Source organism: Zonotrichia albicollis, chromosome 25 (genome assembly GCF_047830755.1).
Source record: "Zonotrichia albicollis isolate bZonAlb1 chromosome 25, bZonAlb1.hap1, whole genome shotgun sequence".
Classification (NCBI taxonomy): domain Eukaryota; kingdom Metazoa; phylum Chordata; class Aves; order Passeriformes; family Passerellidae; genus Zonotrichia; species Zonotrichia albicollis.
In genome coordinates, this window is record NC_133843.1 from 1124633 (window position 1) to 1143749 (window position 19117).

Here is a 19117-nt window from a genome sequence, read left to right on the forward strand (position 1 = left end):
GTTTTATTTCTTCAGAGCTCTTGCACTGATTAAGTTACAAGCCATTTTTTTGTTTCAAAGTTAGCACATTCTGTGATATGCAGCTATGACACAGTTATCTGGTGTATGACTGGTTCTCTTAAATAAAAAGTGATTTTTCTTTGTTTGTGATATGTGGTGGGTTTGGATGGATTTTTTGTTGAATGCAGAGATACAGATTTTGGACATTGTTTTGTAACCGCTTCGAGCTTGCTGCAGACTTCTCTGCATGTATAAATAATAATTTGAATCTAAATCCCTGCTCTGCTTGTAACTTTACTTAAATAAACAGCAGTATGTTTGTATTTTGACATTGCATAAAAACTGGTTTGCCAAAACTTTCAGATACATCCAAGTATTCAAGTCTTAATGTTTATTCAGATATTTTTGGGAAAGCCCAGATCTAGTTGAGCCTGTGATGGGTGATTCATCAACACAATTAGGTTTGTCAGCTTGAATACCAGTAAACAGACAAGATATTTAGATGATTTCTTTTAATGACACCTTTTAATATTAAAATCTCACTGTAGGACTTACAGTGATGTCTTTTAGTTTCAAATAGGTGTAAAGCTAGGATGCAGGGTTTGCTTTTTGCTGATGAAGATCACTAAACAACTCAAATGTCGTGTGCCACCTGTTTGGGAGCCAGTGGTGGATCACCTCAGAGACACACACAGCTCCCTCCTTGGTTCATGACTGGATTCGTGCAGGCTGAACATGAAAAGAGACACAGCTAGTAGATTCCTTCCAAAACATCAGGGAGATGATTCATTCTAGCATGGATGGCAGCCTCCAAGCCTATAATGAACATTTAAAAAAAGTCGTCTTTTAAGAATATTGTTCTTCTAAATCTGTACCACAAACTGGATTGCATATTTTGGTTTTCTCTTTTCAAGTTATGTTTCCACTCTGTAGTCAGCATTTTGTAGTAGTAGGAAGTGGTACTACTGGTAAATGTGAGCCCTGAAAAACCAGTTGCAGTCTATTATCTGTGATGCTGTGTAACTTGGGGCTCATTTTGCCTCATTTTACCATTCTGTGTGATGAGGGAAATGCTACTTTTATAAATTGTTATGACCAGTTAAGATAACTGGTAGGTGGAAAAGCCCCTCAGAACCCCAGCAGCTTAAATGTATGGAAAGCTTGGCAAATTATATTGGTTTTGGTCAATTTTCTTACTAATGAAAATTAAATCTTGCACAGTGAATTGATATTCAAAACATCTGAAATCCATGTGCAAATATGAGTAGGTGTTTTGCTTACTTCAGCTATGAAAAACAGCAGAGTTGAGAACAAAAGAGATTTAAAATTGTACCACATTTAATTTTCCGTCAGCACAACAGTTAGGGTTGGGATAAATTGGTAACTGCAGAAGTCCAGCAGGTAAAGTTTCATGTTGTAGGTGATTTTGTGATCTGCTCTTTGAGAATCTCTTCACAGTTGTGTTTCAAACAAGTCTGTCATTTAGCTAGTGCATATGGAGTCTCTGGAAATGTGATTTTCATGCTTTCTTATTGTGCATATGATGTTAAGAGGTACATATAGATATATATATATATAAAAGTAGATGATTCTTTCATCCCACTCTGTTTGTCAGCTTCCCAGATATATCTGTAGAAATTAATTCAGTGTTCTGAGAGGTGTTTTTATGAAAACATCAGAAAAAATTCTTTGTGGTACTCCACAGTAAGAAGGGAAGATAAGCCCCCTACATTTCATAAACAGTATTATAAGAACACACTGGACAAAGTAAATTGTGTCCCTGTGAACTTGACAAAAAATGGCGGTTCTGCACCTGACAGAGTATTAAACAGTGTTTCATAAACAGGCTGCTGCGTGGCCGTGCCCAGTGCCATTGCTGTTTGCAGCAGCAGCGTCAGGGTCAGTTGAATAATAGCGGTGCTTGTGTTGGGATTAGCCCTGTCCCTTGGCCTTGTCCCTTGGCCTTGTCCCTTGGCCTTGTCCCTTGGCCGTGCTGCGAGGGCTCAGGGGACGGTGCAAGGGGCCGGTCAGGGAGGGAGGGCCAAAGCCACGGCTGCATTCTGGGGGCAGGATTGATAACCAAGCTCGGTGTTTGATACTTTGTTCCACACAGAAGTAGGCGCCTCTGTGCAAGAGGGAGAGGAGCAGTCTGTAGAACGCCCCAGAACATCGGGTGAATTCATTGCCAGTACTTTCCTGCTCTATTCTATGTTCAGGACTTTAGTGAAGCTTTTTAAAATTCCATCCTGACCCCGAGCTGGTGGTGTGGCTGTGTCATTAATCATTGTTCAACCAGTTTGCTGTACCAATGACATTGAGATTCAGCTGGCTTGCTCCTAAAGACATTCTTCTAGTCTGATGAGATACCTCAGGTACCTTTGAAAATAAGGAATACTTTAAATTGCTTCTACTTGGGGGAGTAATTTAATTTCTGCTTTCACCATGTGATGGCATTAATGAAGTTTTGCAGTTTTATTAAAGACTTCTTGTACTGTGGGAAAATGTGTCATAACTTGAATTAAGCATGTATAAGTACTTTTACCAGGTGTGGAACTTACTTCAGAGCTGAAATGCTTCTGCTTTAGACCTGCTAGTAATTTTTGTACTTGTGTGATCACAACCCTGACATGAGCACTTCCCCAGATCCGTGCTGTGTTGATAACCAGAGGGGATGTCAGGAATCCTGGGTGCATGGCAGAGCAGAGTTGGGTTCTGCCCAGGGTAAGTCAGGTTCCAGATGGAAATGCCTCAGTCCAGCTCTGAGTCCTCTCTTCAGCAGTGGCCATAGCAGATATTTAGGATATAAGGATAAATCACACATAAATAATGTTTTCTCACTATAGTCATCCATGTTCTGTATGTCTGCCATGGAACCTTTCCTAGCCAAGGGTAGGGGCTTTTCAGTAGGATTTATTCTTTGAATCTCGTTGCTTTTTGGGGCTGTTAGACTCAGTACTGACCATGTCCTGTGGCAGGAAGCTGGACTGCTCAGTAGTGGGCTGACTGAAAACCTCTCTCTAATGGAAAAGGCTGGTTGACACCAACACAAACAAACCAATCTTTCGTAAACCTGCGTTCCAGCACTGTCTCAGACATGCCTTGAAGTTTGGACAGTGGGTGTCAGGGATAGTTCCCTCCAACAAAAGTGCTCCGTCATTTAGGTGTGGTAGATTTGAACAAGTATTTTGATAGTGGAGATGAATTTAATGGTGGACATTTGCCTGAACATAGATAGTAATATTTACCCTGAAGGTAACAATTCTTGATTCCTCCTGTTCCTTACAGTGTATCCTTTAATCAGCAGATACACAAGTAGTTGATGAGTTGTTACTTCTTCCAGAAGAGGACTTTCCCAGGACTGCAAGGGCTTCTTTAAGGGTACACCCTTTTCTCTGGAGTCATATCTATTGAAAGTCAGTGTGCTGTGGCCCATGACTCTTGAATTAATTTTAATATTATTGCTAAAACATTGTGGCAGCAAGGATTGGCAGTGTGAGAGCCTGGGTATGGGGTATATGGTCATTGCCTCATGATGAAATTTAAGTAGCTGTGTCTTTACTGCTAAAATTATCTTTGTTAGGTTAAGCCTAACACATGTTGTAACCAGATATTTATTTTGGTATTGGCATCCTTACTTTCTGGAAGAAAACCAAGTATTGGTTTTCTTCCAGAAAAGAAATGTATGAAATTGTATGAAAACCAAATATTTGTACACTTCAAAAAACTGCTTCAGGTGACAGAAACTTCTGACTAGGGAGACAGTGAACAGGTGCTGATAAATGTATTTCCAGTTCTGGCTTTGAAGTGACACCTTTTGGGGGTAAGGGAGGGTGATCTGCAAAGCAGAAATTGCATTTATGAAGTAACTTTGAACCTTGCTAATTTTATCAACATCTTGAACACAATAGCTGTAAATAACTAAATGGTATTTTTCTCCTCAGAAAACACCAACAGGAAGGATAACTTGAAAGGCTCCTGATCACTTTCAATTCCTGGAGTGTGCTGCCAGCAGCCAGGATGTCGGGGGCGTCGGTGAAGGTGGCTGTTCGTGTCCGGCCCTTCAACTCCCGAGAAACCAGCAAGGAGTCCAAATGTATCATCCAGATGCAAGGCAATTCCACCAGTAAGTGTAATTTCATCTTGTAAGGGAGTCCTTCTCTGTTCCCAGACTAAAATATTTGACTTAAATATTTTCTTCTGTCAGACTGAGAACTGTATCATTGTATCATCTAGAATTAATCTTTTAGTTATTCTGCTTTTCGAAGGCTGTCATTACAAACTAGATTATCTCTAAATGTGACTAGAAAGTCTAAATCACAAATATCTTGATTTTTTATGGAGTTGTTCATGGTGTTTGCTTCTGCTGATTTGAAAATTCTACAGAAGGATTGGAATACAAAAGTGAAAACCTTTTTGTGACTTCAATGTTTGGGAACATCATGTGGGTAGACAGATAGAGGGATACATTGCACACCACCACATGATAACTGTGGGGGTATAGGTTCTGCTTGCATCTGGTGCTTTACTTTTTGGTGTGCTTATTCTGCACTGTGTGCTTTTGCTTAAGAACATCATTTGGGTGAGAAAACTGAGATGAAAAGGGTATCAAGTTTTATGTTTCCAGAGCAGATGTCTAAATGACAGCAAAATAACAGACTACGTAGAATCATCTTCTTTTCTAACCAATTAGAAGTGTTAAGCTTCCCATATAATTGTTGTGAGTGTAATTTGGAGAACACTGTTCTGTGGGAAACTGTGTGTGGGCACACCTTGTTTGGTTGTTGGGTTGGTTGTTTTTCATACTTGAGGTCAAGGCAGTATTGGCAGCACTTGTGGGAGTGTCACTCCTCACCTGCAGACCAACAGCTCTGCCCATCAACTGCTCTTCATGGGGCACTTTTTCATTTTTAGGTAATCAAGTAGAGCCATCTTGTCTGCAGCTGAAGAAAGCAACACTCCAAGAGCACTGAGTTATTTCGCTGTCTGATTACTTGAGTGTTTACTCATGCCTGTTAACACAAAGGAGGTTTCATAGAGGCCTCTCCCTTTTTTTTTAGCCAAGGTTGTACGTCAGCCTGCTTGTGCTTCTGCAGTGGAATTTAAATCCTGGCTGTGGTCACTGAAACTATATAGTGTTTATGGTTTCATTGGAAGAGAGGTGTCATAGAGAAGAGAGCTTGTTTTTAGTGCAGAAAGTTCTGATCTTTGGACCTTATGTGCAATACTACCCAAAGAAGCTCTTTTGTGATTGGATTTCAAAATTTCCATTTAAGGTAGGGGTGGGAGGGGTTTGAAGTCATCTCATGTAGAACAGGTGCTTGTATCCCATCATTGAATGCAGTGTAGAATGCAAGAACTGTAAACTTCATTAGAGGATATTTGTTATGGAAATGCCACCAAGCTCTGGGCTCCAGCAGCACCACTGGGAGCCTCTGTAGCAGCTTTTCTGGCTGCAGTCATCCCAGCAGCAATTTCAGGTGTTTAAGGTGTTTGAATTGCAGGAGCCTGTGTTTGTGAGCCACCCTGTTTGTGGCACAGCAGCCGGGGGGAGCAGTCAGTGTCTGGCAGATTGTGTGGCTGAGCTGGAGCTGTGGCCTGGGCCAGACACTGGTTCTGGTTCTGAACACTGGAGCTGCACTACAATGAGTTTCCAACAAACTGCATCAGCCTTCCAGAGGAGAAAAATACTTCAGATATATCTAATTGGAAATGTCTTTACAGAAATGACTTCTTTTGCTGTGTTTTATACTCTGAAGTGCTCTAATGTGCAGCCTTGCATTTGGATGCTGTGGCTCTGGTCGGGTTTAAGTCATGGAGACATTACAGACTGTGGGAAGGAATCCTCAGTTGTGATAGTTAAACATTGTTACATTCTGGGGGATATTTTTTCCCTGTATTTCCCCCTTAGAGCAGAAATACAAGAAAGCAGTGGACAGAGGAGTAGTTTGAACAGAAGAGGATTGTATAATAAAGGATATGAATAAGGCATTGTTTGGTGGGGGAAAAAACCACCAGAAATCTTCTCTCCAAAGAATCTTCCTAACCAAGTTGTCCAGCACACATAACTTCCATCTGAAATTCTTCAGCTGGTGTGCTTTTAGGTTATGTGTTAGATGGGGGGCATCTGCCCTGTCCTGCCAAAGATTCTTTCATTTTCATGATTTTTGCAGCCCCACAGTTTCATTATTGAACTCCTCATTATTAAGGTGTGAACTTGCTGACTAAAAGCTGAGCACATGAAGTGAAATTGGTGTATCTGAGACTCATATCTGATGCAGCAATTTGAAAAGAAAGGGAATTTAGTAGTAATTCTAGACTAAGGAGTTCCTGCTTCACACTTTCAGATGTGCCAGTGAAGTGATCAAGGTCTAGATATCTTGCCTCTGAGAAGGTTATTTTTTCACTTGTGCACTGATCAAGTTGACAGGAGGCAAACCTGAGAGGATGGTGATACACTGAGTAGTGACTATTTTAAGCCTCCAAGGCAGTTAAAGTTCCCTTATCTTGGAATTAAAGCCTAATGGACTGTCGTGACACCGGATTGATGAGACTGTGTGCAGTCTGATAGCTAAGAAGGGATTTTGACAGTTACTTGAACTTTAATTCTGTGTGTATTGATTGACCAAGCTATTCTGCAAATCCTGCATTTAAACTTTGTCCAAGTCTGAGTTTTGTAAATGTATTGGCAGAGACTACTGCATTACAGTGCAACTGAGGCAAAGTGCTCAGGATTGTGTTAAGGGAAACTGTGCAAAGATACAGATAATAAAGAGTATGACAGGTGTACTTTAGAAATAAATAATTTTAGATGAATGTGTGAAAAAGGAGTGGTTTTTGACATACATAATGAAGTAGTTTCTTGAAGTCAGAATGCCAGCAGGATTGTTGTCTGCCATGCTGCTTTTGTTGGACAGTTTTTGTGTGAATTTGGCTGTTTATGGCTTTGGGGATTGCCTGTCATTCACAGGGTGCTTGCCAGCAAAGCAAAACGTCCCTCTGGGTTAAAAAGCTTATGCTCAATTTTGTTACACAGTTCTTTGCCTTAGAAGCAAAACAACATGATTTGCTTGTGCACTCCTGCAGAATTTACTTGTTACCCTTTCTGGCTTTAATGTAATTTCCTCCTAGGAGATCAAGACCTTTAATCCAGATCTATAGTAGGTTTGTTTTTATCATTTTTCACTGTTTAAAAATGACAGTGCAGCTGAATACAGTTCTAGGTATGTCCTAATCTCAGAAAAAGAGAATTTGTACGAAGATCTTTAACCCATAATGTTAAGGACAGTTACTGTGAGTAATTGGGACTTTTGTTTTTCTTCTGGAAGGATGCAAAATATGGAAATTTTGAAATCAGCACTTGAACATATTATTTGTTGGTTTTTTTTCTGTTCTGCTATTGTGAATTTTGCAATTAAATTGTCAGTCTTTGTCTTAAATACACGTTTGAAAAGTGAGGTTGTGCAGCTGAGCTGCAGTCCCGTGTGCTGAGTGCATGGAGGGGCTGCAGTCTGGCAGAAGGCCGGTGCTGCTCAGGTCATTTCTATTTCAGATGGGACCCATTGGAATGGTACTGCCAGGAGTTCTGCAGGGGACAGGGGAGGAGGGGGCAGGGGAAGGGAAGGTAATGGAGGAATCTTAGAGATGGGACAGGACAAGGCAGGAGCTGTAAAATTCTGCTATTTATGTTAACTTGGGAATGCAAAATGCTTTCCAAAGAAGAGGTAATGCCACCATCAAATTAGGGATTAAAAAACTCCATCAAAACAGTAACTGAGTGAGATTAATTTCAGAAAAGGCCTTCTTTATAAATCATTATAACTTAGAAATCATCCTAAGAAACATAAACTTTGTTTTCAAAAGCACCTGCTAAGCAAGTGAATTCAGCTGCCTGAAAGGATGCTTTCATTTGGAGTTCTGTTCTGAAGAGTATATTCTTTAAATTACTGAATAGGTGGCTTATCATGTCCAAACTCAAAGTGGCTTTTTGAAATTGATAATTAAAGTATAGATCATGCTTTTCTGCATATCTTGATTGAATAAGTTTTCTCTTTAATTCCTGCTTTTTCCAGTTTTTTTTTCAGAAAGGTTCACACCAATGCATCTTGCCCACAATGTATTAATTACTTATTCCTGTCCAGTTAATTTATGACAGTTTTTGTAGTGAGTGGGAAAAAGATTCTGCAGTGTAATACATGAAAGCTGAGCTATAGATCTAAGAGTGTTTTGTGTGTCAGTAGTTCTTGTGCTCATTCTTGTAGGGGCTTTTCAAACATAACAAATATAAACAACGTTGGCAGCTGCTGCCTTGGGTTATTGAGCTGAAAAAAGAAGCAGTTCTGTGCCTAAAGACTCCCTGAGCATTGTGCTTTTTCTGGTTTAGCTTTTGTTTGTTTGAGGGATTTTTTGTTTTGGTTTGGTTTTTTGGTTGGTTGGTTTGTTTGTTTTGCATCTTTTTTGGTGGAAGTGATTTGATAATCTGGCCTGTAAATGCTTGTAAATAATGCATAAATAAAAATGAATGAAATTGAAGCAGAGGTTCAAGCCACAAGACAGCACTGAGATACCAATCACTAGCAAGGAGCCCAGCAGGCTTTTTCTTTAAAAAATCTAAATATGTGTGTAAAACATGAAACAAATAAAACAAGGAAGTAAGGAAGTACCCTACTTGGAATATGTGTTGCAATTAATTGTGCCCTAGATGAATGAAAATAGGCTTTAGCATCTCGTGTGTGCAAGTGACAGAGCAAAGCAAAGTTCTCAAAGTGCAGCTCCTCTGTGATTGTGGGGTGAAGGACCCCGGGGCAAAGGTGCCCCTGCACACCCAGGTTAGCTTGGAAGGGCTGAGTGCACCTGGGTCCTCCCACAGCCCTGACAGTTCCCTGTGGGATTTTAGCTCAGCAATAGGTCTGGGTTTCAGTAATGCTGCCAGGTTCCTCTGTGGCTGCTGAAGGTATTGGATGTTTAATAAAAATAGGCCTGGTGGAGTGGTCCCATCTGCCAGTGACAATAATCCCATCTGCTGCTGTGGACATATGGCTGTCAGCTCCTCATCCAGGCAGCCTTGGCATCAGAAAACCTTGGGAAGACATTCTGGAGTTAATTTGTAGAGGTTGTAGGGGGAAAAAAAGTGTATTTCTTCTAGTATTGTTTTGTTCTTTGGGGTTTTTTTTCTCCCTAGACTTAAGTGTTTAAATTAAAAACAAAAAACAACCCAAAAAACCTAATACAGAAACATCTAATTTTAATTTCTCCTTTGTTTTGGCTTTTTCTTTCCTTTTCTTCTTTTCTTTTAAGATATGTGCTGCTTTATGCAGTTGTTCTGGGGCAAATTAGAAATGGGTGGGAAAGTAGGACTGAACTTTAAAGGCTTTTGATTTATTGCATGTTTGCCTACATTAGTAGTACTTGAAATGTAATACAAAAGTCAAAACTGTTGAAAGGTTCATAGAATAAGGTAACCTCATCAATAATTCAGCTGTCTCTTTTATGATATACTTTTGACTCTCAATCTCTTATGAAAACAATAATTTTAGATATCTCAAAAAATAAGCATATTGCCTTTCTGATGCCTTGTGCCTGCCAAAAAGCATTGGTTCTTAAAGCATGCAGTGTGGTGTTCTTGGTTTGCTTGTTTGGTTTATTTTTCTCCTAAGTGTTTCTAGTGTTTTCTGCTGGTATCTTGCACGATGAGACTGTCTTGGGCAAATAAACAGCATTGCAGGAATGCCACTTCACCCCTTCCCTGGTTTTTCTGGCCTGTAAGTCCCTGCCAGTGGTGCAAGCTAAATGAATGCTTGTCAATATGAAAACACTGCCCTGCATTCATGGTGGGTGTGTTATCAAACCAGGCTGTTTGTGGGACATGGATGTGTCACATGGAGGGTGCCTGAACGCTCTTGTGGTCGAGGTTTGAAGGACAAGTCCAAGAGGTCACAACAGCAGAGGTTCCCCAAACTCCTCTGCTGACTGTCCTCTTACCAATATGAGCATTAGAGTTCTCTGTGTGTTGGGGCATTAGGGATTTCTGTGTCCACAAGTCTGTCTTAGTCACTGCCTCTGAATGCCCTGCAGTATTGACAGCTCATATGTTTTGTACATGCCTGGAATATTTCTTTGGAGAAGAAATAAAAATGTGGATTTTTTTTGGTGTTTGATTTTCCTTCTAAAGCCTTTCTCATGATTGAATAAAAATAGCTTGAAGTGTTAATTCTGCACTGTTAAAAAAAATTAGAGGATGACTTTGGGGAGCTGGGGGAAGATGAACATTTAATCATCCTTAAATGCTAGAGATGCAAATGCTGGTTCTGGAGTGAGACTGTGGGATGATGACTAGGGTGTTCCAGCTGATGTTAAATGCAGTTAGACTACATTAAGTTATGAAGGAGGTATGGAACCATAGCAGAGGGATATTACTAATAAACCCTGAGTAGTGTCTGTCAGTGGTGATTCTCCATGTGGAGTGCTGCCCCTTCACAATGAGTGCTCACTGACACAGAACTAGGCCTCCAGAGGGGGTTCTTTTTATCCAATGCTTAAATAAACTGCCACATTTTAGTATGCAAGTAAAGAGAATGTGAATTGTTAATAGGAAATACTTTAAGAATTGGATATTTTCATTCACTACACAAATTCTTCCAGAGACATCCACTGTTAAGAACTGACCAAGCTGATTTAAGTCGTGGGCCGAAATCCTTAAGACCTGGCTCCCCAAGATTCCAGTGCTCCCTGGTGTTCTCTCAGTGTGTGCTGGCACGTGTCTGAAGGTCAGAATGGTCTTAGGAGAGGCCCAGTTTGGCTCTTGGCGATGTCAAGTCAGAGAAGTGAAGGGAGATAGTGTTTTACCTGCCCTGAGGCAGAAACCATGAGCCCAGAACTGAGCTGGAGCCTGGCCCAGCCCCGCACACAGCCCTGACCCTGCCTGTGCTCTGGGACATCCCCAGGTCATCCCTTGGCAGTGCGGGTTTGGGAACGGCTCTGGGCGAGCTCTTGAGCCGGGCAGAGCAGTCTGCTTGGGCTGCCTGCTGCAGAGCCTGCTGGCGTGCTGTTCTCCAGGAACACCAGCTGGAGAGCTGTATTTATAGCTCGTGGATCTGGGAGAGCAGCTGAGGATGAGCGGCTTTCCAGCAGCTTCTGTGAGCAGCGGGGCCTTGCCCTGGTGCTGCCGAGCCCCACTCCCTCCCCCAGCCAACCTTTCTCCCAGTGCCGGCTGAAATTCCACAGCGGGGAGAGAACCCGCTTGAATTCCAAATGAGCTGTTCTTAGCTTCTGCTTGGTTTCCTTCCCTTCTAATGATTTGAAAAATGCAAACAATGCTTTGAAAAGCAAGCGCTGCTTCATGAGCTGGAAGTGTCCATTTCCCTTCATTTATCTCTTATAATAACAGCCCTGAAAGTCTGTCTTATAAAAGCACTATGGCCATAGATCTGATTGCAGCGTTTGCCTAGGAAAGAAGCCTGTATTAAACGTGTCTTTGTGGTGTTATTCACGTTCCAGCAAATAAAGAATGCCTGCTCCACCCTGCTCTCTGTAAGGAACATGTTCCCATTGTTGTCATTCTAGTCTACAGATGGTGCAGATATATTTTCCAGACCCATGTTTTTTAAGAGACTCTGTATTTAATGTTAATTTGGTCTTGTGGAATCAATTCTAAAAGCTCCAGATTTTTTTCATTGGATAAATTGTTTATTCAGTCATAATGAAACTACTGCTTATATTGATCCAAATAGAGCTAGAAGAAGGCATAGAAATTATTTTGTATTTTTCTTCCATATGTTGCCCCTTCCAAAGTTCTGTTGAGACCAGAATGATTTTTGAAAATGTCTGCCTATTCCTTTACTAATGATTAAGGAGAGGAAAAGTGAAGGCACTGCTTTTTATGCTAGCTGTTGTCTCTGAGTGGTGGCATTTGGTAGGAATGTGTGCTTGAGCTAGAATAATGCTGCCACAGGGAGAATTGGTGATGCTGGTGTGAAGCCTCTCTTGGTGAGAAGAAACCTAATTTTATTTCATGTGTAGAAATGAAAGAGGTTCTGTGCCCTCAGCATTGCCTGTTATGGTAGCAATATGGGCATGGCAGATGTTACTGACAAAGCAGGCTGTGTTGCACAGATCTGGGAAGGTCGGTTTTTCCAGTTCCATACTCGACTTTCGTCATAATTGGGTTTCATTTCTGATGAGGAATTGTTTGTTTTTAAAACCCCTCGGTGTGTCTGTCCCTTCACCCCCCTTGGCAGCCCAGCCTGTGTCCCAGCTAATCCCAGGATGAAGCGCAGGTTAATTCTGGCTGCTGGTGTTTATCTGCAGGGCAGCTGCAGGCAGGGAGCTCTGTGCCCCCTGGGTGCCAGCGCCGGGCACGGAGCCCTGCCCAGGGACTGGCTCTGACCTGGCTTTAAATGCAGGGAGGGCAAGGGAATAATTTCAGCTCTTGCCTCTCGAGTGCTCTGCACTCTGTCTCTGCCTCCCTGTTCCAAGAGCTTATTAGAAGGAGCTGTGTGTGCTGGGCATCCCCACATACTGAAGTGCAGATCATTTCTGATCTGATGGATTTGTGACATGCTGAGGAGCGGCACTGACTGGGATGAGAGCAGAGGAGGCTTGGACTGCAAATTCAGTGTCATAATCTGATACCAGTTTGGAGAGGTTAAGAAGCACTTCTAGTCATTCTTTGTGCCTGCAAAAATATTTATGTGACTGAGTAGATGGGAATGGAATGAGGGGGCTGATCTTGGCTGAGTTTCCTTGCTTTTGTGGATTTTTTTCTCCCCTTTGTAGGCTTCCCACTGTCTGTTTACTTGGTTAGTTTTAAGGGAGACTGGAAGTGTAAGTCCAGAAATGAAGGCTCGAAGTGGGAATGTGTTTGTGTGTGTTCAGAAAGGAGCGAGAAGACAGAATGCTGCTTCCAGCTGAAAATACCCTACAAGATTTTAACTTTGCATCAGCTCTCAGCTGTGCTCCACACTCTGGTTATAATTGTAAAACAAAGTGCATATTTGACCTGAGCTTTTGGAATTTCAGCTTCAGAAATGAAAACTGGATTATAAGGCAAAAGATTTGGGTGTCCAAAATGACAATAGGAATGCAATATAATACTGATAATAATGTACTATGAAATATATGGGTACTATTTCAATAGTGGTCTTTCAAGTATTGCTACAGTGTTTGCTAAAAACCTAGCGATGAATTTGAGCTCATAGATTTGAAAGGTTGAAAGTAGATGTTATTTTTGTGCTAGCTGATGAAGCAGATGGTGGATGGTATATAAAATGTTAATTAAGGAACAAGTGGGATGGACTGTGGAAATAAAAATGCCAAAAGATGAAGTTGCCTGTTTAAGTAAGGGTATGTTAAAATCCAAATGTTTTGTGGAGATTGGTCTGTTACTGTTGGCAGAGCACATCTGAAAGTAGAATTCTTTCATTTATTGTGCTCCTGCTTTCTCCTTTTGTTCCTCTGTACTGCTCCTACTATGTACTTGTCCTTTACTAGGCCCAATCAGTATTTGGGTCGTATATAATACTCAAAAAAAAAGAGATTATTGGTGTGAAGAAATTTCTTTTAAAACCATGTTTCTTTAGCTTTTGGTCAGTGAGAATAGAAAATGTTTGTAGTTACAGGTATCAAAAAGTCCACCACACTTAAACAGCTAAGCAGCTACAAAGAATTGTTTAAATTGCTTGAGCTCCAGAGAATATGTGATTTACTCCAGCCTAGAGGAACTTTGGATGGTGTGAAGCAGCTCAGCCTGGCTCACTGTACAGCTGTAAGGGGAAACGAAGCTTTTAAAATGCAGGCTGTGTCTCTGGGTGGGCACGGAGCTGGGCACTGGATCAGCTGCTTCACGTGGCTGCTGCTGCAGAGCTGCGTTCACACAGATTGATTTATCTCAATTTGTGACGTGTAATTACTTTATTTGTGTACACAGGTAAAAACCAGATCTGTTAAGGAGAAGCGTATTATTCAAAATTTCCAGAAATTCATTATTCAAATAAATAAAAGTATTAATATGGGCATTTATCTCTCTCAACCAAACCAATGATTTGTAGAAAATATTTTAATCCCGTGAACATTCTCTTGCCTTTTTTTGGCCTTCCATTCCAGAGGTCAGTGATGGGCATTAACCCCCACTGTGGTTGCTGCAGCAGAGAAATGTTATCCTCAGCTTGTTCCATCCTTCTCACCTCGGGCTGCCAGTGTCACCTGTTTCAGTAGCAGTGCTGTGGCCGACAGTGGCTCTGTGAATGATCCCCTCCAGTGTCTCTGTGCAGAAAGCTGAGCTTGTGGAAAGCTAGAAGACACCCCATGAGCTAATAAATTGGCTCTGGGTGAAGCAAGGGGCCTGCAAGAGGGGTTTGCTCAGAAACTGGCTAACTCCGGCCTTCAGAGCTGCTCGGTGCCATGCTGCTGGTAATTATAACTGCAGCACAAAGCAGCAGTGTCAGTTTGCAAACAGAAGAGTTAATTGCCACATTGGACCTTTGAAATAGCAGATAAACAAATTTATTCTGTAAGATAAAAAGACTATTAATGCGTTCCTGCTGTGATCGTCTGCCTTATTGCCTTTCTCATTTCCTGAGGCTCTGTAATTAAACCATTAGTGTGTGGACCGTGTGCTGAGGCTGCTGTGGGGAGAGGAGATAGATGGCGACCTATTTCATGATTCACTAAGATAATTCATCTTGGCCTTGCATGGTTTCAAAACCAAACAAAGTAACTGAAAAGCTGTTGGTATTCTTGTGGATATTGGAGACACTGAGAACAGTCCTCTTTCTGTTTTAATTGCATTTGTTTCCGTGGTCAGTGGAAAATACAGCAGGTTGAGAAGCACGTTACATAAAATCAGTGTTGCCAACTCAGTCTAATTTATGCATCCCCATTTCTTTTTTTCCCAATTTGGCACATGAACTTTTAGAATAAAGCTTACCTGTACTAGAGGAAATATCCATTAACTTGCTTTAAAAGTAGCTAGATTTCTTGGGTTTTCTTGTCCCTCTGAAGATGATGCCTGGTGCAATAGCTAACTTCAAGTGAAGTCAGTTATTTCTGTTTGAATTCCTGGTTTCTTAGCTGTCTCATCATCTTCCAGGTGTTTTAATCATATTATTGCCTGCCTGATCACTGGTTTTAAACCTGGACTACATCAGACATCATTAATGCTGGCAGCACCCACCTGGTGATCCGTGCCCCAAATGAAGAGGGTTTCAGTCCAGCTGGAATCCATTGAGATTGTAATCTTCGATTTTCTCATCCAGTCTACTCTGCTGGATTCATTTGTAGACTGAGAATTGTGAAAACGGAGGATGCAGCCTGTGTGCAAGAAACAGAAATAGGGATGAAGAGACTTGAGGCTGAGAGCAAAGGCTGTGTGTGCATCCCAGTGGCCAGGGCAGCCTGCAGAGCTCCTGGCAGCTGGGAGGCTTCCTCTGACCCTTTCCTGCTGCAGTGGAAGGCTTTGGCCAGGCAGCTGCATTCCCAACCTCTGACAGAGCTGCTGCCTTGCACATTCAACTCCTTTTCCTGCTACACTTCTCCAGATATGCTTTGCAAAAGCATGCATCCTAAAAAGTGATTTTCAAAGTAGTGAGCTGGACATGGAAGTCAGTGTGAAGGGCTGAGGAAAACCTGTCTAAGAAAACAACAATAATAACAACAGTGGTTTAAAAAGAGAAAAAAATGGAGCGGAATGGAATGACTTGCATAAATCACAGAGCCTGAACTTTACTTTTCTCCAATGTGATGGATCAAATTTAGGTTGGAGCAAGAAAGGGGAACTAATGGCAAGTTTGTAGTGCCTTTTCAGACACTAAAGTGGAGATTCTATTATTTGTACTACTTTTGTGGGTAGGGACTTCCAGATCCAAGGCATTACATCTCCCTTACCTTTTGGAGCTTTGATATTAAATTTTTAAAAGAGAAATTGTTGAGTTGTAGCAGTGTGGAATGCTCTGCAAAAAGAGAACTGGTTTAAGTTTGGGGCAGGGAGTTGTCCTTGGGGTTTGTTTTTTGTTCTCTTTAGGGCTGGTGGAATAGTGAGAGTGGGGCTGTTCAGGCAAAGCCAGTAAGGGAGGCTGAAGCCATGGATGATTGCTTAGGTTACAGTTTGTTCTGTGTTGATGCCTGTGTTGCTATCCAAAGCCACAAGCATTTTTGGCAATTTGATACTGTGCTGGTGCATATAATTCATTGGCTTTGCATGTCTGTCGGGTTTTTTAAGGCAAGAATGTCAGCACAAGGTGCATCCAAGTGCAATGGAGTTGGCCAGGAGAAGCAGAGTAGCAACTGTTGCTATTTGCAATCCAGCCAGTGATCTTTTCTCCACACTGTCATTTTGGACAGCAGCCCTGCTCAGGAGCACAGCATCTGGTAGAGGAATGATTTGGCTTTAATGGGGATTCTGTAACCACATTTTCAGAGATTTCAGTGAAACAAGATGCGAAGTTCATGTTTGAAATGGTAAGAGCTGTGGCTGATATAATTTTTATTCATCACAGAACGAAAGAGAGAAGCTCCAATCTCCCAAAGCATAAACTAACTGGAGGAATATGTGAGAAAAAAGCATCTTCTTTCTAGGATGTCTGGTATCAGGATGTAAATCATCCCCAGGAAGACTGCTGACACCTTTATAAGGCTTATTTCCTTGTGGACTTTGTTTGCATACATCACAGTTAGTGTCTCACTCCCAGGGGCAAATTGCTGCTTTAGGTGCAGGGGCAGATGTGTAAATCCAGGGTGGTTTATCTAATTCCCTCAGGACTGTGCTTTTATGCAGTCCTACTTACAGAGATTACAGAGATGTTGAGAACAGCTGTTGGAAATAATATATTGAAGTATTTCCACCACTGTAGTATGGAAAAGAAGGAAGCAGTAGAGATTCACTTCTGCTACAAGGGCTGTGCTTATAAATTACCCTCCTTGGAACACAGAAACTCCAGGCATTGTGTGTGCCAGTGCAGTGAGAGCTGCATCCATTGTGCATTGCTCCCCTGCAGGCAAAGGTTATACCAAGCACTTTTGTTGCTGGGAAGGAAAAAAACCCTCAAGTACTAAACCCACCAACCTAAAGGTATCTGGAAAAGCCTTTGTTGATTGTGTGGAATGCACAGAATTCTGTTAAGCAACAGCATATTTCTCCTAGGATTTTTTTTCTTGTCTTATTTAAAATGAGTCCTACAGAAAGAATAGTATTAGGAAGCAGTGAGTCTGTTACTCCAGTCTTCCTACTCGTATGCCATGTGGCAGCTTCCAATACTCAGATTCACAGTGTGGGTCAGTCAGTTTATTAATTATGCTCCTAAGTGTCACGTTAGCTAAGAGTTTGAATTTTATTCCTGTAGGTATTATCAACCCAAAGAATCCTAAGGAAGCACCAAAGTCCTTCAGCTTTGACTACTCTTACTGGTCCCACACATCGGTAAGTGCTTTTCCAAGACAGCCTGATTTTGTTGTTGTTTGGTTTGATTTAACATTCTCTTCTGATCATGAACCCCTGTCAGATGTTTCTACAGTCTTTCTCACCCACATTCAGGTTAAAAGCTTGTCATTGTATGTTGTGTTTCCCTGTTTGGGTGAGAGCAGAAAGCCAAAACAACTTGTACATATTTGAAAGATTACTAAAAATATTCTCCAACAATTTTCTGTTCTAAATATTTTAAGGATACATGTGTGCCACAGTAATTCATTTTTCCTCTTGGACAAATGACAGTTGCTCGAGTCCTTACAGTTCAAGGGGATACCTGGTCTGGGTTTGGTTGGCATATCTGGAAAAGGCAGCACAGTGACCCATGTTTCCAATAGCTGCAAAAGCAATAAATTCTCATCCAGCTCCTGTGCCCCACCCTTCTGTGAGTCGGGGCTAAGCTCTCAGTGACTTCCAGTAATTGTTCTCCAGCAGAACTGTGTTGTTCTGCCACCTCCTCCTCCCCTGCCTTGTTTGCTAAAAGATGTACAAAGAAGGGATAATGCATTTCTCTAAGATTAATTCTAGTAACTTAAATGATGAAATAAGATTTAATATTTCTGGGCAAGTTTATGGTCAATGAGACTGTTTTCACAATAAAATACTCGCCTCTCTTACTGAGTTTTTCAGAGCAGCCGTGAAAGTTGATTATAGCCCAGTCACAGGAACATTATGAACAGAATGCATGAAAACTAGCAGATAAGCAGCATCAAGGAACAGAAGAGCTCTGATAAAATCTTGACCCCGACGTTAGAATGTTAGCACAGCTAAATTTGTCCTGATTTCAGGAGCAGGTAATGTTAAAATACAACGTTTCAGGAAGCAAGAGAATGCTAGATTAAGAATAAGATACACTCCCAAACAATGCAGTGACATTGTCATTGTTGTTCTTCTCCATCTTGTTCTGCCTTGGGAAAAACCTGTGTGTAAAAATGGCCTCATTTACCTCTTCCTAAGGGATTGACCCCCAAGATAAAACCAGTTGCTTTTTGAAATCTTACTCAATTGATAGGGAAGTCTGTATTGATGCTGTTTTGGTGTCTTTCCAGCCTGAAGATCCCTGCTTTGCATCTCAGAGCCGTGTGTACAATGACATTGGGAAGGAGATGCTCCAGCATGCCTTTGAGGGCTACAACGTGTGCATCTTTGCCTATGGCCAGACTGGAGCTGGCAAATCCTACACCATGATGGGCAAGCAGGAGGAGAGCCAAGCAGGCATCATTCCCCAGGTAGGAGTGAGCCCAGGAAGGGAATCTGGTTTTTATGGCACCTTCAGACACACACTTGTGTTTTGTGGTGCCATAAGAGTTAACAGAACTGAAGCTTACTGCTAATGTTACAGTACAGAATAATGATACTGCTGAAACCTAGAGCACTTGTTGAGATACTGGACAAAATAAAGTTGACAGTGATGTAGGACTGAGATGAATTACCTTCCAGTGAGGCTGTGTGTGCTGGGTGCATTAGGGTGGTTTTCTTTCACTGCCCTCATTCTAAAGCCGTTTCCATGCCATGTCCTGATAGTTACTTGTTACTTCTCAGTAAAGACTCATTTCTGACTTGGGCTTAATTTCTTTCCAGCTATGTGAAGAGCTGTTTGAGAAAATCAATGACAACAGCAATGAGGAAATGTCATATTCTGTAGAGGTGAGTGTGGTGAGGGAT

General features: G+C 41.6%; 1 protein-coding gene across 10 annotated transcripts in view; it reads left to right on the plus strand.

The window, feature by feature from the left end:
• The window catches only part of KIF1B (kinesin family member 1B), a 79507-nt gene that overhangs the window by 1339 nt on the left and 59051 nt on the right, over window positions 1–19117 (plus strand). For all 10 annotated transcript variants that reach the window (XM_074558856.1, XM_074558847.1, XM_074558853.1 and 7 more), the window contains exons 2-5: window positions 3942–4123; window positions 17331–17407; window positions 18502–18681; window positions 19034–19099. In XM_074558856.1, coding sequence (XP_074414957.1) covers window positions 4018–4123; window positions 17331–17407; window positions 18502–18681; window positions 19034–19099 — 429 coding nt within the window. In that variant the 5' untranslated portion in view covers window positions 3942–4017. The remainder of the gene's footprint in view (window positions 1–3941; window positions 4124–17330; window positions 17408–18501; window positions 18682–19033; window positions 19100–19117) is intronic.